This window comes from Meles meles, chromosome 5, assembly GCF_922984935.1.
Source record: "Meles meles chromosome 5, mMelMel3.1 paternal haplotype, whole genome shotgun sequence".
NCBI classification, from domain to species: Eukaryota; Metazoa; Chordata; class Mammalia; order Carnivora; family Mustelidae; genus Meles; species Meles meles.
The window spans coordinates 136,478,372-136,502,105 of NC_060070.1; the positions used below are offsets into that span (position 1 = coordinate 136,478,372).

The window sequence follows — 23,734 nt, forward strand, 5'->3', positions numbered from 1 at the left end:
ACCACTCATTTATTGCACGAGATCTTAGTCTAGAAAAGAAGAGGGAAACACAGATAATTCTCAGATTGTGTTAGAAGGGTCAGATAAAACAAGCAGCTTTGACACAAAGAAGATGGTTCTCTCTGGGCAGGCTCCATCAAACCAGCACTCCAGGTCAACCTGGATGAAGAATTGGTTTGCCAGGTAGTACCTGAGAAGCTGAGAGGATGCTCCTCCAGACAGGGAGGAATGGATGGCAATGTAAAAGAATATATCATATTTAGCAAATTACCCTTATTTTTATATGGCATAATTACATTTCAGTGACAAACATTTGGCAAGAGGAAGGCAGAGAAGGGAGGAGTGAGATGCTGATACAAGAGACATCACCAGAGAGGTCGACAAGAATCCCATCAAATGGTAAAAACGCACTAGTCTGAATTTTGGCTTTTACTCTTCAGGCAAAGGGTTTATGGCAGGGAAATGGAGGGTCAGATCTGCATTGTAAAAATATTCTAAAGAATGAATTCATGGATGGCGTGTGACATGGTAACTGCAGTGTGACCAGTTAGCAGAGTTTTGCTGTTCTTCAGAAGCTGGGCATTGAGGTCATAGACGTCCTGGAGCAAGTCGAATAGAGAAGAGCAGATATTAAGAAAGTAAAGTCAGTAGAAGTAACTGGATGATCAAACTGGAAAAAAAAAAAATCTAGGAGACAAAATCTAGAAAAACTCTGAGTTTTGAATCTTTGTGATCCAGAGTAGATGGAAATGCCACGTACAGAGGGTGTGGATGTGTAAATCCTGTGATTTTGTGACACAGGAGAAATGCATTTGTTAGTTAACAATATGTATCAAGTCCATTTTGTTTGGAACACTGGGTCTAGGTCTCTTTGGAGCATACACCTGAAGATATCAAGTAGGCTGCTAGATTATATAACTTTAGGATTTAGATCAGAAGTGTAGCCTTGGGATACACATTTGAGAATCTTCAGCACAGTGGAAGATATGGTTCGCAAGGAGGTTAACTAAAAAAAGTGTGTAGAGTAAGAAGAGAAAGAAACCAAATACAGGGCCCTGAAAGACACTAACACAGAAGAGGCTGATGGAGCCAATGGAAAAGTCTGGAAAGGAAATTCCTGAAAGGGGAAGAGAAGCAAGGGAACTGACTAACGAAGGCACCAAAGGAGAAAAACAGAAATAATATTATTTCCCTCTTGTCCTCCCTAGACGACATGGAAGTCAGCAATCATGCCCTATGTGGGAAGTAAGTCACTAGCTTCTTTTATTTTTTCTTTTCTTAAAGATTTATTTATTTATTTGAGAGAGAGAGAGAGCACACAGAGGAAGGGGCAGCAGGGAAGGGAGAAAATTGTAAGCAGAATCTCTGTGGAGCATGGAGCCCAGTGCAAGGCTCCATTTCACAACCCTGAGTTCATGACCTGAGCCAAATCAAGAGTCAGATGCTTAACTGACTGAGCCACCCAGGTTCTCCACTAGCTTCTTTTATATTCTTCACAACCCTTGTGTGATTTTGCCCAATATATATACAGCAGGTATCAATAAATATTCCCATAAGAAAATAACAGTGCTTCACTCTAAGAACCACCTAGCCATGTCTTCTCATTTCAGCTAATAAAAAATAATCAATATATAGCCAAGTTGCAAGATTTGTATAGTGGTGGCAGTCAAATACAATAATAAATGACTTCAAGAACAAGTGAGAAAATGTACCAACTTAAGTGATATACTAACACAATGAGTTTCTCTTGTGCAGTCAAAAAACAAATCCACCTTCACAACTCACCTTCTTCCTTTCACCATGGATTCCTCTCCATTGCACAGACCTTTTCACTATGTAGCTGAGCTCCTGATTGGAAATCTCCAAATCATATGGTATGAAAAACTTGGTTTCTTCACTATAGATGCGCTGAAATGCATCTAATATCCAAGAATCATTGTGCAATCTAAGAACAAAACCATGTTATTTTTGTTCCCCAAATATTATTTACTTTTTGCCCTCCAAAAATGCTAAATAATGTTTCCTTTGTCAATTTCTATTTATTCTATTCTAGTTCATTGTTCCCATTTATCTTTCAGAAATTATTTGACTTACATTCCAGAAATAATTTTATACTATCCTCCATTAAACATCATAATCAAAGAATAATCTGGTTTTTTTTGCAATTATCTCCTATAAACCTACTATTTCTGATTTTTGACGTCTAAGTAGTAGACAGTAGAAAATTAGGAAATATTTAGCCATGAGTTTGTATTATGAATGCCACATTAATTCAAATGTGAGAGATTTATTAAAGGAAACTTACAGTTAAGAACCTTAGTGTATCACAGTATCAATAAACTAACCATTTTTTTTTAAGATTTTATTTATTTATTTTACAGAGAGAGATTGCAAGTAGGCAGAGAGGCAGGTGGTGGGTGGGGAAACAGGCTCCCTGCTGAGCAGAGAGCACGATGTGGGGCTCGTTCCCAGGACCCTGGGATCACGACCTGAGCTGAAAGCAGAGGCTTTAACCCACTGAGCCACCCAGGCACCCCTAAACTTAACCATTTTAAAAATTATTACCAAACGCCCAACTTATGAATTGGAGTACCAAGATAGTTGAGCATTATATGAAGTGCCCTTTTATACAAAATGGTGAATTGTAAGTATTAATTTCAATGATCAGGAAAATTATATTTTGCTTTAAATAGAGTAAACTAAGTTTACTGATTTCCCATTATAAAGGTGGTCTTTCACATCCATTGTGTTATCTAGCCTTTCTTTAATCCTGTCTTTTACATATGAATACACTAAAATAATAAAAAAAATAGTCCTGCTGTTTATAAGTAATGGAGACAGAATTTAAACTCAGAACTAACACCAAAGTTTATTTCATTTCACCATCTGACTCTTTAGTGAAAATAATCTATACAACACTGATCTTCATTAAAGGACCTTTATCTCACTTCTTCCTTTCAAAAGGGTAAAACAGAGGTTTTTTTTTAAGATTTTATTTATTTATTTGACAGACAGAGATCACAAGTAGGCAGAGAGGCAGGCACAGAGAGAGGAGGAAGCAGGCTCCCCGCTGAGCAGAGAGCCGGATGTGGGGCTCCATGCGGGGCTCGATCCCAGGACCCTGGGATCATGACCTAAGCTGAAGGCAGAGGCTTAACCCATTAAGCCACCCAGGCGCCCCTAAAACAGATTTTTTTGACCCTACCTGCCAGCCAAGGTCTGTGGGTCTCTGCTTCCTTCTGTTTTATGCTCATCACAGAGTGGAAATGAAAGCAAAACTGCCAGCCAGTGTCACTGATGGCCCAAGACAGGCCATATGGCTTGGTACCATCTTGAAATTCAACTTCTACTCTTACTGTGCTTTGAGATTCTAGGTCGGCCATTTGAATGATTTGCTAGTTGTCTTGTTAAACAAGAACTAGTCTTTACCATTCTCTTAAGCTTGTTTAATGTAACATCCATCTTTTTCTTTTAATGGTAGTAAGATTTAATGTAGTTAAATTACTGTCAATTTGCTGCCATAAACATTTTCTATATGAAGATTTTAAGTGCAGGATTATCAACAATGCAATTAGCTTTGAATTAATTAGGAATCACAGTCCTGTTTCTGCTAGCTTCTGTTCCTTTTGCCCAGAAAATGTCTGTCTCCTCTTTCTATCTCCTTCATTTTGTGTGAAAGAATAATTATGTAAACATCCAAGCCCAGATCTACAGGATGGTACACAAATGCTTGAACAGAGAACATAATGACACAATGGAATATGGAAAGCTGTACAAAGATCAACTGCATTTTAGTCTTACTTTTACATTTTTTTCTTGCCACATTGAGTGGCATTTTGCAGTGAAAGGCTTTATGATGGGTTGTAAACGAATCAACTTACCAACCATTACTATTTTTTAGCATATTTTCCAGCCCTATACAGCCAGTTCACATTAAAAAGGAGAAAATAGTCTATGGTTATATGAACAAAATTTTAAAAATAAATTGAGTGTTCATAATTATGTAATTCATTTGATTAGATAATCAGTCAGGCAATATTACATTTACCCAAAAGTGAGTTATTTTATCATTTTGGAGTGTGAGGGAGACCATACTGACCAAAGATGGTGCATATCTATTGAACTTTATTTTTCTGGTTCTCTTTAAAAAGTTGAGGTCCAATTAAATGTTAAGAAAATCTCTATAAAGACATACAATGTCAAAATATTTTCAATAAATTTTGTAATTAAATTTATTTTATTTATAAAATTTATTATTTATATTAAATGTATTTATAAAAAATTCAAATAATTATTTCATAAACAAATTGGACATTGGTAGACATTGAAGAAAGCAACAGACTATTTTCTATGTGGAATAAACATTGGAGCCAGTTAATAAAGTATTAAGTTTAAACTTCCTATGATCATATTTAGTTATGAAAGTTCGTTATTCTCAAATAGATAAGAAATAACACACACACACAGTTAGACACACATGTATTTCCATGTCTTTTTTTGCCATTTTGGGTGTGTGTGTGTGTAAAGATCAGATTGATTTGTATAAAATTGAAGAGACTAGACATATTAGATGAGAGAAGAGAAAGAGAAAACCAAACATGAAAACATTTCAATAATTAGTGACAATAGGAGAAGAATATCCAAGTTCATTGTGTTATTTTTGCATTTTATAGGTTTTGAGTTCCTATTTAATGAAAAGCTAATATTTTATGATATTCTGTATCATTACATGATGATGGTTACAAATTTGGATTTCTTTTAACAATACAATTATTTAAAGTATCTGAAAATTTTACATTTTTGAATTATTTCTTCAAAATGTAATTAAAAGAGAAACTGTATTCCACCTGTCTGCAAAGCCGTAGGCATTATTGTTTGTAGAAATAGGTCACATATTATGCCACAGGTTCTGATGCCGGCCAATGAAACAAAGTAATTTACAAAGTCCTCTGCCCTGTGTCCTACATTTGAAGCAATTCATTGCTTGGTGAATGGCAGAAGCTATTATGTTTGGTTCACATCTGAATGTGGGTCATTTACAGAAACCTAGGATGTGACATTTCTTTTAAAGCTAAAAAGGACAAGTGTGAACATTTAGCTAATACAGTATTTTAAGGGTCATGAAAAGGAAGGCGTGTATAACTTAAACTAGCTCCAAAAGAAAAATATATATATATGTACATATAAATTATGATTGCTTCTTTCTAAATCTAAAAATAACAAAATGAGTTTAGCAGTATAGCTTTACAGAGATCATAGTCAATGTGCTTACTGATAAAACTACTTATCTATTGGTCTAAGTACATTACAATGCTCCAGGTAAAGGTCTGAAACAGCTTACGCTTGCCTGACACTGAAGTTGTTATATGCATGAAAAAAGTTTTTGTGGGTTTTCTAGAAACACTTGAATACTCACCATTCTGTTTAATTCTAATTGAAATTCAAATGGCTTTGGTTTGAAATTATACTAAATAGAGGAAAAGAGAAATACAAAATAAAATAAAAAAGCAATATAATGAAGAGGGAAAGTAATTTTAAGAAAAGGAAAAAGAAATTCAGAAATAAAAATGTGCACGTAATGGGAAGTAGTCAAGAACCCCTCTACCTCCATTTCCAGAGATAGCTCTATTGCAGGTTTAATGAAGTATATAGCCTTCAGAATATGTGTGGTCTCATGTGTAAGGGGACAATCATCCTCTTCACTCACTCCTCATTAATTCATTATCTCAGTCAACAAATATTCACCTTTGCCTACTAAATGCCACATAATTCGTAAGTGCAAGCAGTAGGGAAGGGCCCAGGTGAGAATCCCAGGAAGGCGGTACAGAGGAGCCTTCATGGGGACCTGCAGCTGGCAGGAAGAGAGCAGAATGATATGACAAGGAAAGCAGAGTGTTGGGGAGTATAATGTAAGGAAAGTGGGTCCCACCCAGGTCGAAAGAGCTTTTAATGTGAGAGCAATCCGAAGCCATTGTATGGATTTAAGGCAAGAAGTGATTGATACTTTTTAATTAAAAATCTTTCTGGTTATAGTGAGGAAAATAGATTAAAAGGAACAAAATATAGAGGTTGGTTGAAAGGCTAATGTTACAGTAAGTCACAGGAGAGATCAGGGCACATTGGACAGAGAAAAGATCCTATGGATAGAACAAGATGGACAAATTCAAGAGCTAAGCCATTGCCAGAACCTGGAGAGAAAGTGAGTGTGGAGGGTGATGGAAAGGATGGATTTGAGGACAGATGCCAGGTTTCTTTCTCCCTCTCCCTCCTTCCCTCCTCCCTCTCTCTGCCCTCCCTCCCTTCCCTCCTTCCTCCGTCCCTCCCTTCTTTCCTCCCTCCTTTCCTTCCTTCCTTCTTTGATTCCTTCCTTATCCATCCATCCATTTCTTTCTTTCTTTCTTTCTTTCTTTCTTTCTTTCTTTCTTTCTTTCTTTCTCTCTCTCTCTCATTCTCTCTCTCTCTCAGCACTGGATGAGTGATCTTGGCATTTTCTGAGACGGGAACCCTAATTGAAGTGATTTGGAGAAGAAGACCATGAATTTCTTTTCAGAATGTCAATTTTGAAGTTGCATTGATATATATATATATATATATATATATATATATATATATATATACACATACATATATGGAGTTGTCAAAGTTAACTGAAAGTTCTAAATTGTTTAATTAAATTCATGTTTACCTTGAAAGAACTGAATTCTAGGACTAAACTGAGCTGGGATGCCTGGGTGGCTCAGTCGGTTGAACCTCTAGCTCTTGCTTTCGGCTCAGGTCATGATCTCAGGGTCCTGGTACTGAGTCCTATGTCGTCTGCTGGTGATTATCTCCCTCTGCTCCTCCTCCTAGTCCCTCTCTCTTTCTTTCTAGTTAAATAAATCAATAAAATCTTGGGAAAAAAAAAGAACTAAACCGATCTGCCTAAATTATGAACCTGTTAGAAATATACTATTTAAATCAACTCATTCATTACCAAGGAGCAGATTGAAGTTTTTTTTTTTTTTTTTAATTTTTGAGTATTACTGACACACAATGTTACATTAATTTTAGGTGTACACTATTGTGATTTGACTTTTTTATATTTTATTCTATGCTCACCACAACTGTAGCCACCATCTGTCACCATACATCACTATTGCAGTATCATCAACTATATTCCACATGCTGTGCCCTTTATTTCCCTGACTTATTCGTTCCATAATGGGAAGTCTGTGTCTCCCACTCCCCTTCACCCATTTTGCCCACGGTCCCCCCAACCCCTTCTTTTGGACAACCATCAGCGTGTTTTCTGTATTTATGGGTCTGATTCTGCTTTTTGTCTGTTTGTTTATAAACGTTTGTTTTCTTGATCCAATAATTCAACTACTGGGTATTTACCTAAGGAAATTTCATTTTCTCTGGATAAATACCCAGTAGTTGAATTAGTTGAAATTAGTGTTTCGGTAGTTGAAATTAGTGTTTTCATACACTAATTTGAAGAGATATACGACCTCTATATTTACTGCAGCATTATTTACAATTGCCAAAATATGGAAGCAACTCAAGTGTCCATTCATAGATGAGTGGGGAGATGAAAACTGTGCGTGTGTGTGTGTGTGTGTGTGTATACACACAAACATATATTACACAGCTATAGAGAAGGATAAAATCATGTCATTTGCAAAACATGGATGGATCTACAGTGTATATTGTTAAGGGAAATAAGTTAGACTGAGAAAGACAATTTCCATATAATTTCACTCATATGTGGAATCTAAAAAACAATGCTTTACTCTATTTACTATATACATTTTATTTGTCTATTTTTTAAAGGTTTTATTTATTTATTTGACAGACAGAGATCACAGTAGGCAGAGAGGGAGGCAGAGAGGGAGGCAGAGAGAGAGGAAGGGAAGCAGGCTCCCCGTGGAGACCCCGATACAGGGCTTGATTCCAGGACCCTGGGATCATGACCTGAAGGCAGAGTCTTAAACTCACTGAGCCACCCAGGTGCCCCTACTATATAAATTTTGAAGATAAGGAAAGAATCATAGTGGTACAGCTATTGTCAAATGACACCCAACTAGTAAGTGACAGAGGGAAATTCAAGCCAGGCCAAACAGTCTTCAATCCAGGTATCATGCCATGACATCATATCCATTCATTAGGTGAAAGTCAACCACAAATATGAACTTTAAGTAATTTCATTGTTCAAAAAAAAGAAAAAAAAAGAAGAGGAAGAAATGTGGGGACACCTGGGTGGCTGATCTGGCTAACCCTAGGGCTCTTGATTTCGGCTCAGGTCATGATCTCGCAGTTGTGGAATTGAGCCCAGCATCAACTCCATGCTCAGTGCCGAATTTGCTTGTTCCTCTCCCTCTGCTTTTCCCCCAGCTCATGCTCTCTTTCTCTCTCAAATAAATAAGCAAACAAATAAATAAACAAAATCTTAAAAAAAAATAAAGAATATGATGTTCAAGTAATATTGATTGCAGTTTCTGGAGTTATGAAGCCTGCATATGGGTATCAGCTGGGCCATGGGCTTACTGTGCAACCTTAGGCAAATTACCTAAAGCCACTAAGGCTTGGTTCCTCCATGTATGAAAAGGAGACCCATGTTAAGGAGTCCTGAATTATCAGGATAAAGTGAAGTAATCTCATACTATATTCAAATCAGGTCTTAACATGCAAGAAATTCTCAGGAAACAGCAGAAATTACCATTTAGGGACTGAAAGGAAAATATTAAACACCTCCATAGAACCTCCAGTATTCTAATGTATATGGCATATGACGGAAGTTTTTCTGAACCCTGTCCTTGGACATTCTGAGACGACTGTAAGATCCAATCATAAATCAGAGTTAGAATTCTCCTCCTTGTTGTTCATTTGTTCATTTTAATGGCCACAAGGTCAGCTCTTCCAGTTCCTAGTCTTCTGTTTCTGTGAGGGTACTGACTCGGGTTATGGAGGTGATCAGTTTTACAGGAAAACCCAAACTTTAAAGAGTAAGGTGAACCAGAAGAACTATGGCCGCATTTTCTCAAATCAAATTCGGCTGTGAGGTGTCTTGGCCACTGGGAAAGCACCGGACTGATAAGAGGTCCTGGTCTCATGATCAATGTGAATGACCCCCCACCCCCCCAAAAATGTGTTGCTTCAGCACTTAAGCCAGGTGAAGGGCTGAGGCACTTCTACAATCAGATGGTTAAAAAGAAAAGACTACTTGGAGAGGATGGTAGAGAACAAAGTTTGGGGCAAGTGGAATTGAGCTTTAGAAACACCAAGTCAGAGCAGAGAACTGGCAAGACAGGAGTGACGAAGAATTGTGTATCTATGTTTAGCACTTCCCTGGGTCCTCTGGATCTATTTTTGCATACATGCTTAAATGTTTTGCACGTCACTGTGACTCTTTTAGACTCCTCCTTCTGCGTTGCACTGTAATTTGTAAAGCTGGGTGTTGCCAAGGATTTCAAATTCAAAATCTATTCTAATCACTTTGGATGCATCAGATTAACACATATAGGAACTTCATGTGTTTTGTTTTTTTTTTTTTTTTTTTCACAATTCTTCATTATATTCCAGTGGAGCATTCAAAATGAAAGGGATGTGGGACAGACAGCCTGTGAGACATATTTTATTTGAAAGGAGTCTGTCTTCATCATTAAGAAAAATTTTCCTCTATTTATTCATGGTTTTAATTCAACAAACATTTGTTGCATGTCTATTGTGTTCTGGACGCTTTTCTGGGTACAGAAAAGACAATGGTGAATTCTAGAGTTGGAGACTTTGCCCTCCACAGTCCAGAGTTTCATGTTACATAACATTTTAAATACATGGTTGGGGAGTTTGAGGTACCATTTTCTCCAAGTGTAATCCTCATTGTTTTGTGGAAGCAAAGCAAAATTGTCATTCTTTGTGTTTAAGTATTTGGGTTTTTGTTCAATTACTTTACTAACAAGTGTGAGAATTTTACCGACTATGCAGGATCCTGACAGAGAGAAGTAGGGAATGACACTGGTTCCTTCATATTATCTACACTATCAAATGTGGATACTTACATGGATGTGGGAAAGGCGATTTCTCATTTTGATGGCCTAAAAGAAGCCCACGTCAGGGATTTGGACTGTGTCAATAAGACAATATGTACCTGACACTTCATCCAAGTACACATACTTTCTTGACATCAGCTTACCATTGGTCAAAACTCACATGCCCGGTTTCCCTCCAGTTCCAAATGAAGATAGAAGTTGTGGTAGACCATTTCACTCTCTTCTATCTTAAAGGTATCAGAAAAAGGCTAATTTACCAAAAGCCTATTTGTCAAATGACTGGTTAATGACTTAGATTTACTGTGCAGTGTTTATTTTATCTTTACAAGAGAATATCATGTCAGGAAATGTTCAGTTTATCTTTGACCCAGCTTCTTGCAGCTACAAATAGGGTCTGGGGGGTGGAAAGAGATCCCTCTATTTGCTGAAGAAAAGATGGGAGTGGAATCAGCATATAGCGTGAACTCAGCTGCCCACATCAAAGAGTTTAGGGCCTGAAGAACAGAGTAGGGATATTGATGGGCTTTGGCCAATGAACAGTCGTGATCTGTCCTACAGCAGTGAACTATTTTTGTTACAATCCTTCAGTTTGCTGGAGTTGACACAGTGCAGCATCTAAATCTTTTAAATAGGTCTTTTCCTATACCAGCATGTCCCAATGTTCATAGTCCATTGAGGCTATTAGGGCACTGAGTGCCCATAACTAGGTAACAATTTCAGGGGGGTATAAAAATCGGTTAGCTATCTCTTAATTAGATAATTTCCAGAATTTTTTCTCCTCATGGAAAATAATATTTTGCTTTAAGTGAATAATGTCGTAAAGAAGATTGATTCCGAAAGTAGAAAATTCTTGATTATCGTATACGTATTCCCCACACAATAAATATGCTCATATTCTGCTCATCAAAACCTACCTTTAAATTACTTTAATCTAAATTAATTTTCCTAAGTAATATGAGGCCACAGCAAAAACTTATAAGGCTATTCAGAACTATTAAGTCAATGATTAAGAAGACATCAGCACCCCCTAAAACTAATTGAGTACAAGTCTTTCAGATTTGTACACAGCTTCCAGGAATATAAAAGATCAAGCAAATCTAACATTTAAATGGTGATTTCTCATTCTCTGAATATTTTAAGGAAATAGGTAAGCAGCCTGTAGATCGCTTGGACTACTCAAATAAAGGATTTAGAGTGAAAGGATCCATAGAATATCAACAAAGGCTTTGCTCAGAGGGTTATGAGGAGTGCTGCAAGGCCACAGGAAGCAAAATCCCTGACAGATATAGATGGTCTTCATAGATTTTCTTCATGGCAATGCCTATAGATGGTCTTCTATAAAAGTTTAGTCAAAGCACAAGTTTTTTAAAAGAGGCTCTAGAAAAGAGGAGCTCCATTGATCCCACCAGAAACATGAACTGAAAATTAAAATTTCTCACAGTAAAACAGAGTAAAACAAAACAGCCAACTAGTTAATATCTAAAGATAACACCAACTGAGAGAAAAGACCAGTAAAATAAAATAAAAGATGTCTTGTTTAGATCTCGACGCTATCCATATCAAATGAGTTCTACATGGCTTGTGATAAGGAGTTCAATTAAAACAATTCCAGGGGTGCCTGGTGGCTCAGTGGGTTAAGCTTCTGTCTTTGGCTCAAGTCATGATCTCAGGGTCCTGGGATCGAGCCCCGTATTGGACTATCTACTTGGCAGGGAGCCTGATTCTCCCTTTCTCTCTGCCTGCCGCTCTGCCTACTTGTGATTTCTCTCTCTGTCAAATAAATAAATAAAACCTTTAAAAAAAAAAGAAAGAAAAGAAAAGAATTCCAACTTCATAAATTAGAAGTAAATAGTTAAAATATTTCTGAATGAGGAAGGTTGTTTTTTTAAATTGAAGATCTATTAAATAAGTCTAATTATCAAAAGGCTTTACTGTATATGAATTATAATATCTATTTTTCTAAGTAATCTTTACATCCATTGTGGGGCTCAAACTCACAACCCCAAGATAAGAGTTACATGCTCTACCAGCTGAACCAGCCAGGCACCCCTATAATACCTGTTTTCCTAAAAAATAAAAAATACACTTAAAAGTTAATTGTCAAATGGAGAAAACATCCATTAAAACATGCCAGAAGGGTTACTACTAAAATACATATAAAACCCCTATAACTCAGTAAGAAACACATTTGAATACTCATAGAAAGAAGCCAAAGGGACATTTAGAAGACAATTCACAAAGAGGAAATACAAGTGAGTGAGTGGTAAGCATACTAAGAATATCTAGTAACTAGAAACAAAGAAATGCACCTTTAGAAAAGGATGAGATCCCATTTCTTCTATGAGATTTAAAAAAAAGTTATCACATGATGTGAACATGAGTTGGTCAAATCCCCCATTCACTTCTATAGAAGTATAAATCCAGTGTCTCTAAAACACAATTTTGCAATATTATCTAATGTCTTAGAACATCATATTGTCTGAAACAGTATTTCTGGGTCTCTAGGATACTCCTCAAAAATAATCTAAAATGCGAACAAGACCTTGAGTCTTAAGAAGTTCATCAGAATTATTTATAAAATGCACAAAAAAGAGAAACAATCTATTATCCAGGAATAAAGAAATATTGAAATATTTTATACTGCTTATCTGGTATAAAATAGTGTGTGGGCATTAAATGTTCCTAAAGTAAGTAAAGAATATGAAAGTATTTATCATACAATGTTATGAAGTTTAAAATCAACATATGAAGTTATTCTTACAGAATAATTACAATTTTGTAAAAATAAATACACATGGGAAAAAATCGGAATAAATTTACCATTAACAATTAACGATTTATGATTAGCAATGCTTTGTCTAGATGATGACGTTATTTGTGTTTTTAAATTGATTTTTTGACTCTCTTCTATAGTTTCCCTTTTTTTCCTAAATAACATATTCTTCCTATATTAAGGAAAGAACATTTAAAGGAGTAATGCTTTTTTTTTTTTTTTTAAGCTATAAAGTTCAGTTCAGATAATTATACTCAGGTCAAGAACTTCCTCATACAGGTCAACGTTCCTACTAGAACAATGGGGAGTGAGAATTTTTCTAGTAGAAACCCTTCAGCAATAAATTACTCAAGCTCTTGGAGGAATAAAATCCAATCAGTCAATGTAGAGCTTCCGGTGCCCAGAGCTAGACAAAATTCTCTGTTAACAGCCTGCAGAGCAGACTTGATCTCCTTTGTGTTCCTATAATACCAGCCATGTTATCACATGTTTTGACAGGACTGTTCCAAAAGCCCAAGAGACTTCGGATTGTTGCTTTAATATTTGGACTAAGAATGCTAACCTAAATCAGTCAACACACACAAATCCACACTGGCATCTTTCACAAAGATGAGTTCTTAGGATTTCTGTACTCTTTGCCTACTTTTGTGCCAGAGCAAACCCCATGTAACTGACCAGATCCCTCTGTTGGTAGTAGTGCTTGCTGTGGAGAACAGAGCCACTCAGCTCGCCAACATTTTAGAGAGTGATGTTGTGCAAACATCAGTAAAGAGATCTTTCAGCTGACATATTAGAATGACTTTATGCATACAAAAAATACAGGTATTTTCCCTGTGGGAGATTACTTTATCTCTATCATTACCTAAAGACATTTGAAGAGCATCTGCTTCTAAAACACTAGCAAAATCTGGGGGTTACTGAGCATGTCTAGTTCTGATAGGACAGGATAAGCATAGAAGACAGTGAGGGACTATGTTGAGAGAGTGCACAAAACTTGTTTATCTCTCCTGGACTTTTTCAGGCTCATTCTTTATGATGTATGGACACTTCATCTGTCTTTGCTTTTCCCTAATCATTTTTCCATCCATGACAAAGCTTCTCACTCCTCCTATCCACGCTTTCTTATGGGGTAATCCTTCTATTGTATTTTAAAGCAAACCATCATTTGTTTTAGGTAGCAAAATACTAAATCCTAGTTATTTGGTGCATAAATTCTATGCTTCCTTTTTCATACCTTACAAGTAATCTTGATAATAAAAATGTGAACCTTGGACAAAGAAATGCATGGTTGCAAACAGTCACCTTATTTTAAGTGAGAAGAGATATACTGATGGGGTAATAAATGGTACATAACATTATCTGATAATTTTTTAATCCTCTGGAAGTCTAAGCTTCCAAAATAGTATATAATGTACTATTGTATTTCTTTGACTTCTCGAGGAACCCTAGTCATTTTAAATAATAGAGTCATGCTTCATGTAGAGCCTCTTAGAAGATCTACACATAGTGTCATCCTTACCATGTTCCACAAGAACATGTCTGAAATCTAGCAAAGGAGCACCTTTGCCTAGAGGGCCACAGGACAAGTTAGTGGTCAAATGAAAACCGAATGATCAGGAAGTCTTTCTTTCCTTCCCTAAGAAAGCAACTGTAACTTTACTGCAGCTATGTTATTGGTCTAAAGAAGGAAGAATTGAGGAGTGTGCTCACCTCCCATTTCACAGAAAATTACAGTGGCTATCATATGCAAATTCCCTCAGGGCCCTGCCACAAACCTCCATGCTTTTGCCTCAACCTCATCTCTTTCCTTATCACCTTAAGGGACAAGATTTTTTTCCCTAAATCCTGGGTTTGTCTCCATATGTTCTCTCCTGCATGTCTTCAGAGACCTCCTTGTTCATTTATCCTCACTTGGTTAACCATTTACAGTGTTTTTCTCTGTTTTAGAATTTTCATATGCATACAAATATATTCAAAACAAACCCATGCTAAAAAAAACCACTATTTTAAAAAAAGATTTTATTTACTTATTTTAGAGAGAGAGAGAGTGAGAGAGCACGGACGTGCAGTGGGGCAAGAGCAGAGTCAGAGGGAGACAGAACCTGAAGCAGACTGCATACTCACCACCATGGAGCCCCAGGTGAGGCTCTATCCCAGATGGCGAGATCATGACCTGAACTAAACCCAAGAGTCAGACACCTAACGGTCTGAGCCACCCAAGCACTCTTAAACACTCTTTTTTAAAAAAATACTTTTTGGAGTCAAGATGGCAGAGAAGTAGCAGCCTGAGACTACATCAGGTAGCAGGAGATCAGCTTGATAGCTTATCTAAACATTGCAAACACCTACAAATCCAACAGGAGAGTGAAGAGAAGAAGAACAGCAACTCTAGAAACAGAAAATCAACCACTTTCTGAAAGGTAGGACTGGCGGAGAAGTGAATCTAAAACGACGGGAAGATAGACCGCGGGGGGGGGGGGGGGCGGCTCCCGGCAAGCGGCGGAGGAACGGAGCACAAAATCAGGACTTTTAAAAGTCTGTTCCACTGAGGGACATTGCTCCAGGGGCTAAACCGGGGTGAAGCCCACGCGGGGCCAGCGTGGCCCCAGGCCCCGCAGGGTCACAGAAGGATCGGGGGTGTCGGAGTGTCAGAGAGCTCGCAGGTATTAGAACGGAGAAGCCGGCTGCAGAGACAGAGCCGAGGACTGAACTCTCAGCTCGGAGTTACCTTGAACTGGTCGCGGGCTGGGTGAGCTCGGAGCGTGGCTAGAGGCTGGGGACACAGGAGTGATTGGGTGCTGTCCTCTGGGGGCGCACTGAGGAGTGGGGCCCCAGGCTCTCGGCTCCTCGGGGCCGGAGACTGAGAGGCCGCCATTTTCATTCCCGTCCTCCAAACTCTACGGAAAGCGTTCAGGGAACAGAAGCTCCCAAAAGCGAACCCGAGCCAATTACTTAGTCCGGCCGCCGGTAAGGGCGGTGCAATCCCGCCTCGGGCAAAGACACTTGAGAGTCACTACAACAGGCCCCTCCCCCAGAAGATCAACAAAATATCCAGCCAGGACGAAGTTCATCTATCAAGGAGAAAGCAGATTCAATTCCTAAGACAGCAGAGCAATTCCAGAGGAGGAGAAAGCAAAGCACAGAACTCATGGCTTTCTCCCCATGATTCTTTACTCTTGCGGCTACTTCAATTTTTTTTCTTTTTTCAATTTTTTTTTCTTTTTTCAATTTTTTTTCTTTTTTCTTTTTTCTTCTTCTGCTAAATTTTTTAAAACTTTTACCCTTTTTTTAACGTTTTTTGACTAGTTCATCTAAATATATATATTTTTTCTTTTTTATATTTTTTTATTTGTTTTATTTTTAAATTTTTTTTTCTTTTTTTTTTTTCAGAACCTGTTTTTATCCCCTTTCTCCCCCCCACAATTTGGGGTCTCTTCTGATTTGGTTACAGCGCATTTTTCCGGGATCTTTGCCACACTTTTAGTAGTTTATTTGCTCCTTCATATCCTCTTATCTGGACAAAATGACAAGGCGGAAAAAATCACCACAAACAAAAGAACAAGAGACAGTACCGAAGGCTAGGGACCTAATCAACACAGACATGGGTAATATGTCAGATCAAGAGTTCAGAATGACGATTCTGAACATTCTAGCCAGGCTCGAAAAAGGCATGGAAGATATTAGAGAAACCCTCTCTGGAGATATTAAAGCCCTTTCTGGAGAAATTAAAGAACTAAAATCTAACCAAGTTGAAATCAAAAAAGCTATTAATGAGGTGCAATCAAAAATGGAGGCTCTCACTGCTAGGATAAATGAGGCAGAAGAAAGAATTAGTGATATAGAAGACCAAATGACAGAGAATAAGGAAGCCGAGCAAAAGAGGGACAAACAGCTACTGGACCATGAGGGGAGAATTCGAGAGATAAGTGACACCATAAGATGAAACAACATTAGAATAATTGGGATTCCAGAAGAAGAAGAAACAGAGAGGGGAGCAGAAGGTCTATTGGAGAGAATCATTGGAGAGAATTTCCCTAATATGGCAAAGGGAACAAGCATCAAAATCCAGGAGATGCAGAGAACCCCCCTCAAAGTCAACAAGAATAGGTCCACACCCCGTCACCTAATAGTAAAATTTACAAGTCTTAGTGACAAAGAGAAAATCCTGAAAGCAGCCCGAGAAAAGAAGTCTGTAACATACAATGGTAAAAATATTAGATTGGCGGCAGACTTATCCACAGAGACCTGGCAGGCCAGAAAGAGCTGGCATGATATATTCAGAGCACTAAACGAGAAAAACATGCAGCCAAGAATACTCTATCCAGCTAGGCTATCATTGAAAATAGAAGGAGAGATCAAAAGCTTCCAGGACAAACAAAAGCTGAAAGAATTTGCAAACACCAAACCAGCTCTCCAGGAAATATTGAAAGGGGTCCTCTAAGCAAAGAGAGAGCCTAAAAGTAGTAGATCAGAAAGGTACAGAGACAATATACAGTAACAGTCACCTTACAGGCTAATAATGGCACTAAATTCATATCTCTCAATAGTTACCCTGAATGTTAATGGGCTAAATGCCCCAATCAAAAGACACAGGGTATCAGAATGGATAAAAAAACAAAACCCATCAGTATGTTGCCTACAAGAAACTCATTTTAGACGCGAAGACACCTCCAGATTGAAAGTGAGGGGGTGGAAAACAATTTACCATGCTAATGGGCATCAGAAGAAAGCTGGGGTGGCAATCCTTATATCAGATCAATTAGATTTTAAGCCAAAGACTATAATAAGAGATGAGGAAGGACACTATATCCTACTCAAAGGGTCTGTCCAACAAGAAGATCTAACCATTTTAAATATCTATGCCCCTAACGTGGGAGCAGCCAACTATATTAACCAATTAATAACAAAATCAAAGAAACACATCCATAATAATACAATAATAGTAGGGGACTTGAACACTCCCCTCACTGAAATGGACAGATCATCCAAGCAAAAGATCAACAAGGAAATAAAGGCCTTAAATGACACACTGGACCAGATGGACATCACAGATCTATTCAGAACATTTCATCCCAAAGCAACAGAATACACATTCTTCTCTAGTGCACATGGAACCTTCTCCAGAATAGATCACATCCTGGGTCACAAATCAGGTCTCAACCGGTATCAAAAGATTAGGATTATTCCCTGCATATTTTCAGACCACAATGCTCTGAAGCTAGAACTCAATCACAAGAGGAAAGCTAGAATGAACCCAAATACATGGAGACTAAACAGCATCCTTCTAAAGAATGAATGGGTTAACCAGGAAATTAAAGAAGAATTGAAAAAATTCATGGAAACAAATGATAATGAAAACACAACAGTTCAAAATCTGTGGGACACAGCAAAGGCAGTCCTGAGAGGAAAATATATAGCAGTACAAGCTTTCTCAAGAAACAAGAAAGGTCTCAAGTACACAACCTAACCCTAAGCGTAAAGGAGCTGGAGAAAGAACAAGAAAGAAACCCTAAACCCAGCAGGAGAAGAGAAATCATAAAGATCAGAGCAGAAATCAATGAAATAGAAACCAAAAAAACAATAGAACAAATCAATGAAACTAGGAGCTGGTTCTTTGAAAGAATCAATAAGATTGATAAACCCCTGGCCAGACTCATCAAAAAGAAAAGAGAAAGGACCCAAATCAATAAAATCATGAATGAAAGAGGAGAGATCACAACTAACACCAAAGAAATACAGACAATTATAAGAACATACTATGAGCAACTCTATGCCAACAAATTGGACAATCTGGAAGAAATGGATGCATTCCTAGAGACATATAAACTACCACAACTGAACCAGGAAGAAATAGAAAACCTGAACAGGCCCATAACCAGTAAGGAGATTGAAACAGTCATCAAAAATCTCCAAACAAACAAAAGCCCAGGGCCAGACGGCTTCCCAGGGGAATTCTACCAAACATTTAAAGAAGAACTAATTCCTATTCTCCTGAAAATCTCCCAAAAAATAGAAATGGAAGGAAAACTTCCAAACTCATTTTATGAGGCCAGCATCACCTTGATCCCAAAACCAGACAAGGATCCCACCAAAAAAGAGAACTACAGACCAATATCCTTGATGAACACAGACGCAAAAATTCTCACCAAAATACTAGCCAATAGGATTCAACAGTACATTAAAAGGATTATTCACCACGATCAAGTGGGATTTATTCCAGGGCTGCAGGGTTGGTTCAACATCCGCAAATCAATCAATGTGATAGAACACATTAATAAAAGAAAGAACAAGAACCATATGATACTCTCAATAGATGCTGAAAAAGCATTTGACAAAGTGCAGCATCCCTTCCTGATCAAACCTCTTCAAAGTGTAGGGATAGAGGGCACATACCTCAATATTATCAAAGCCATCTATGAAAAACCCACCGCAAATATCATTCTCAATGGAGAAAAACTGAAAGCTTTTCCGTTAAGGTCAGGAACACGGCAGGGATGTCCATTATCACCACTGCTATTCAACATAGTACTAGAAGTCCTAGCCTCAGCAATCAGACAACAAAAAGAAATTAAAGGCATCCAAATTGGTAAAGAAGAAGTCAAACTATCACTCTTCGCAGATGATATGATACTATATGTGGAAAACCCAAAAGACTCCACTCCAAAACTTCTAGAACTTGTCCAGGAATTCAGTAAAGTGTCAGGATATAAAATCAATGCACAGAAATCAGTTGCATTTCTGTACACCAACAACAAGACTGAAGAAAGAGAAATTAAGGAGTCAATCCCATTTACAATTGTACCCAAAACTATAAGATACCTAGGAATAAACCTAACCAAAGAGACTAAGAATCTATACACAGAAAATTATAAAGTACTCATGAAAGAAATTGAGGAAGACACCAAAAAATGGAAAAATGTTCCATGCTCCTGGATTGGAAGAATAAATATTGTGAAAATGTCTATGCTACCTAAAGCAATCTACACATTTAATGCAATCCCTATCAAAATACCATCCATTTTTTTCAAAGAAATGGAACAAATAATCCTAAAATTTATATGGAACCAGAAAAGACCTCGAATAGCCAAAGGAATATTGAAGAACAAAGCCAAAGTTGGTGGCATCACAATTCCGGACTTCAAGCTCTATTACAAAGCTGTCATCATCAAGACAGCATGGTACTGGCACAAAAACAGACACATAGATCAGTGGAACAGAATAGAGAGCCCAGAAATCGACCCTCAACTCTATGGTCAACTAATCTTCGACAAAGCAGGAAAGAATGTCCAATGAAAAAAAGACAACCTCTTCAATAAATGGTGCTGGGAAAATTGGACAGCCACATGCAGAAAAATGAAATTGGACCACTTCCTTACACCACACACGAAAATAGACTCCAAATGGTTGAAAGACCTCAATGTGAGAAAGGAATCCATCCAAATCCTTGAGGAGAATGCAGGCAGCAACCTCTTCGACCTCAGCCGTAGCAACATCTTCCTAGGAACAACGGCAAAGGCAAGGGAAGCAAGGGCAAAAATGAACTATTGGGATTTCATCAAGATCAAAAGCTTTTGCACAGCAAAGGAAACAGTTAACAAAACCGAAAGACAACTGACAGAATGGGAGAAGATATTTGCAAACGACATATCAGATAAAGGGCTAGTATCCAAAATCTATAAGGAACTTAGCAAACTCAACACCCAAAGAACAAACAATCCAATCAAGAAATGGGCAGAGGACATGAACAGACATTTCTGCAAAGAAGACATCCAGATGGCCAACAGACACATGAAAAAGTGCTCCACGTCACTTGGCATCAGGGAAATACAAATCAAAACCACAATGAGATATCACCTCACACCAGTCAGAATGGCTAAAATGAACAAGTCAGGAAATGACAGATGCTGGAGAGGATGTGGAGAAAGGGGAACCCTCGTCCACTGTTGGTGGGAATGCAAGCTGGTGCAACCACTCTGGAAAACAGCATGGAGGTTCCTCAAAATGTTGAAAATAGAACTACCCTATGACCCAGCAATTGCACTACTGGGTATTTACCCTAAAGATACAAACATAGTGATCCAAAGGGGCACGTGTACCCGAATGTTTATAGCAGCAATGTCTACAATAGCCAGACTATGGAAAGAACCTAGATGTCCATCAACAGATTAATGGATAAAGAAGAAGTGGTATATATACACAATGGAATACTATGCAGCCATCAAAAGAAATGAAATCATGCCATTTGCGACGACGTGGATGGAACTAGAGCGTATCATGCTTAGTGAAATAAGTCAATCAGAGAAAGACAACTATCATATGATCTCCCTGATATGAGGACATGGAGAAGCAACATGGGGGGGTAGGGGGATAGGAGAAGAATAAATGAAACAAGATGGGATTGGGAGGGAGACAAACCATAAATGACTCTTAATCTCACAAAACAAACTAGGGGTTGCTGGGGGGAGGTGGGATTGGGAGAGGGGGAGCGGGCTATGGACATTGGGGAGGGGAGGCGAACCATAAGAGACTATGGACTCTGAAAAACAACCTGAGGGTTTTGAAGGGTCAGGGGTGGGAGGTTGGGGCAACCTGAGGGCTTTGAAGGGTCAGGGGTGGGAGGTTGGGGGAACAGGTGGTGGGTAATGGGGAGGGCACGTTTTGCATGGAGCACTGGGTGTTGTGCAAAAAGAATGAATACTGTTACGCTGAAAAAATAAATAAAATGGGAAAAAAATACTTTTTATAGACATTTTCCATTTATAGGATAGCTTTGTGTATAAAAAAGTGAGGAAGTCCTAACTCTATGTCCTTATCCTTCGCTCAGTCCCTTGCATTTGAGCCTCTTACTCAACAAATCAATGAAACTCAAGACGTCTTCCACATGAATTAACTGTCTCTGTAGTTTTGCCTGAGCTCCAGACTCATCTGTCCACTTTCTTATGGTGTTTTTTCCATTGACAATATCAAAGATATCTCATGGTCACTAGGAATGAAAATTTAATTCATTAACTATCTCTTCAAAATATTTATCCTCACTATGCAGCCATCAAAAGAAATGAAATCTTGCCATTTGCAACGATGTGGATGAAACTAGAGGGTATTATGCTGAGCGAAATAAGTCATTCAGAGAAAGATAATTATCATATGATCTCCCTGATATGAAGAATTTGAGAGGCAACTTGGGAGTTTGGGGGGTAGGGAAAAAAATGAAACGGGAGGGAGACAAACTATAAGAGACTCAATCTCACAAAACAAACTGAGGGTTTCTGGGGGGAGGGGGGTCAAGAGAGGTGGGTAGGGTTATGGACATTGGGGAGGGTATGTGCTATGGTGAGTGTTGTGAAGTGTATAAACCTGGCAATTCACATATGTGTACCCCTGGGGCTAATAATACATAATATGTTAATAAAAAATAAAAAAAATTTTAAAAAGACAGAACCAGATAAAAATTGTTTCTACATTTGTTATAAATCATTGTCAATGCCATCTTAAAAGGTCTTATATAAGAAACTTCTCTTATAATTTACTGCCAAAAAGTATGACTTTTGTAAAAATGTAACATTTTTCTCTGTTACATGTAATCAATGTAGTTCCCTTTTTGCCATTCCTTTACGGGAGCTCAAAATATTAAATTCATACAAATTACAATGTTAATATTATTCTTCTTTAAAGAAGCAGATAACAGTAGAAATGTTGTTTATAAGAAATGATTTTGCAGTATTTTTCACAACATTAACAAAGCAAACCTAATGTTATATTAGAAGTTAATAAATCTTTCTTGATTGTATTAAAAAAAAATAAATGTTTGTTCTCCACATAATTTCTATGAGAATGCTACTACGATCCTCCCATGGATGCTCAATTCCAAAACTGAAGGTTATACTAAATCATTCCTTCCTTCACCTTCAATTTCTAACAGGCTGAAAAATTCTATGTATGTCAACTATCTCTTCAATATGCCATAACTGTCCATTTCCTGTGTCCTTTTCTTTAACGAAGGCATTTGACGTGCTGCCTAGACTATTGAAATGGCTTTGTAACTAGATTTCCCTGCTTTCAACCTGACCACTATTAAATACACTTTCCCTTCTGTTAGTAGAGTGAACTTCCTAAAATTAAAGTTATTGAAAAACTTTCAATTTTTTCACTTAACAAATTCAAGCTCCACAACATGATATCAAGACGTTTATCATCTAGTCCTTAACTACCTTCTAATCATATCTTAGTCAACTGCCATTGCCTCGTATCCTATACTCCAGCCATATTAAAATATTTTTGAGTGGCCAAATATGTCATAATTTCTCATGATCTTATAGTTTCATACACCTTCCCTTTGCCCAGGAACATTACTAATGTAATTAGTAATTACGAAAATTACTCAAGGGTTGTATTTCAACTGATGTATTTGGATGCAACCCCAATCCTCCTCCAGACCTGCATTGATTCATTTTTCTCTATGTTCTTAGAGACTCTTGTGTTGACCTCTTCCTAGCACTTCTTTCTTTAATTATGGTAAGAATATTTAAAATCTATTCTCTTAACAATTCTTTAAGTAAATTATATAGTACTATAAATTACAGGCACAATGTTGTACAGCAGATCTCAGAACTCAATCATCTTGCATAATTGAAACTATGTCTGTTGAAAAGCTATTGTCTATTACCCCTTCCCTCAGACCCTGACAAGCACCATTGCACACTATGCTTCTATGACTTTGGCTGTTTTAAATACTTCGTGTAAGTTGAAATATGGAGTGTTTGTCCTTCTGTAACTGGTTTTATTCATTTAGCATAATGTCCCCAATGTTAATGTTGTCACATATTGCAAGACATCCTTTTTCAAACCCGAATAATATTCCATCGTGTGTGTCTACCACATTTTTTTAATCCATTAATCTATTGATGAACATTTAGGTTGTTTCTACATCTTAGCT

At 37.6% G+C, this 23,734-nt stretch overlaps 1 protein-coding gene across 1 annotated transcript in view; it reads right to left on the reverse strand.

The window, feature by feature from the left end:
• LOC123942250 overlaps positions 1 to 23,734 on the reverse strand; it is a gene marked incomplete at its 5' end in the record, with an annotated part of 301,675 nt that overhangs the window by 61,915 nt on the left and 216,026 nt on the right. Inside the window, one exon of the mRNA XM_046006109.1 lies at positions 1,786 to 1,945. Coding sequence (XP_045862065.1) covers positions 1,786 to 1,945 — 160 coding nt within the window. The remainder of the gene's footprint in view (positions 1 to 1,785; positions 1,946 to 23,734) is intronic.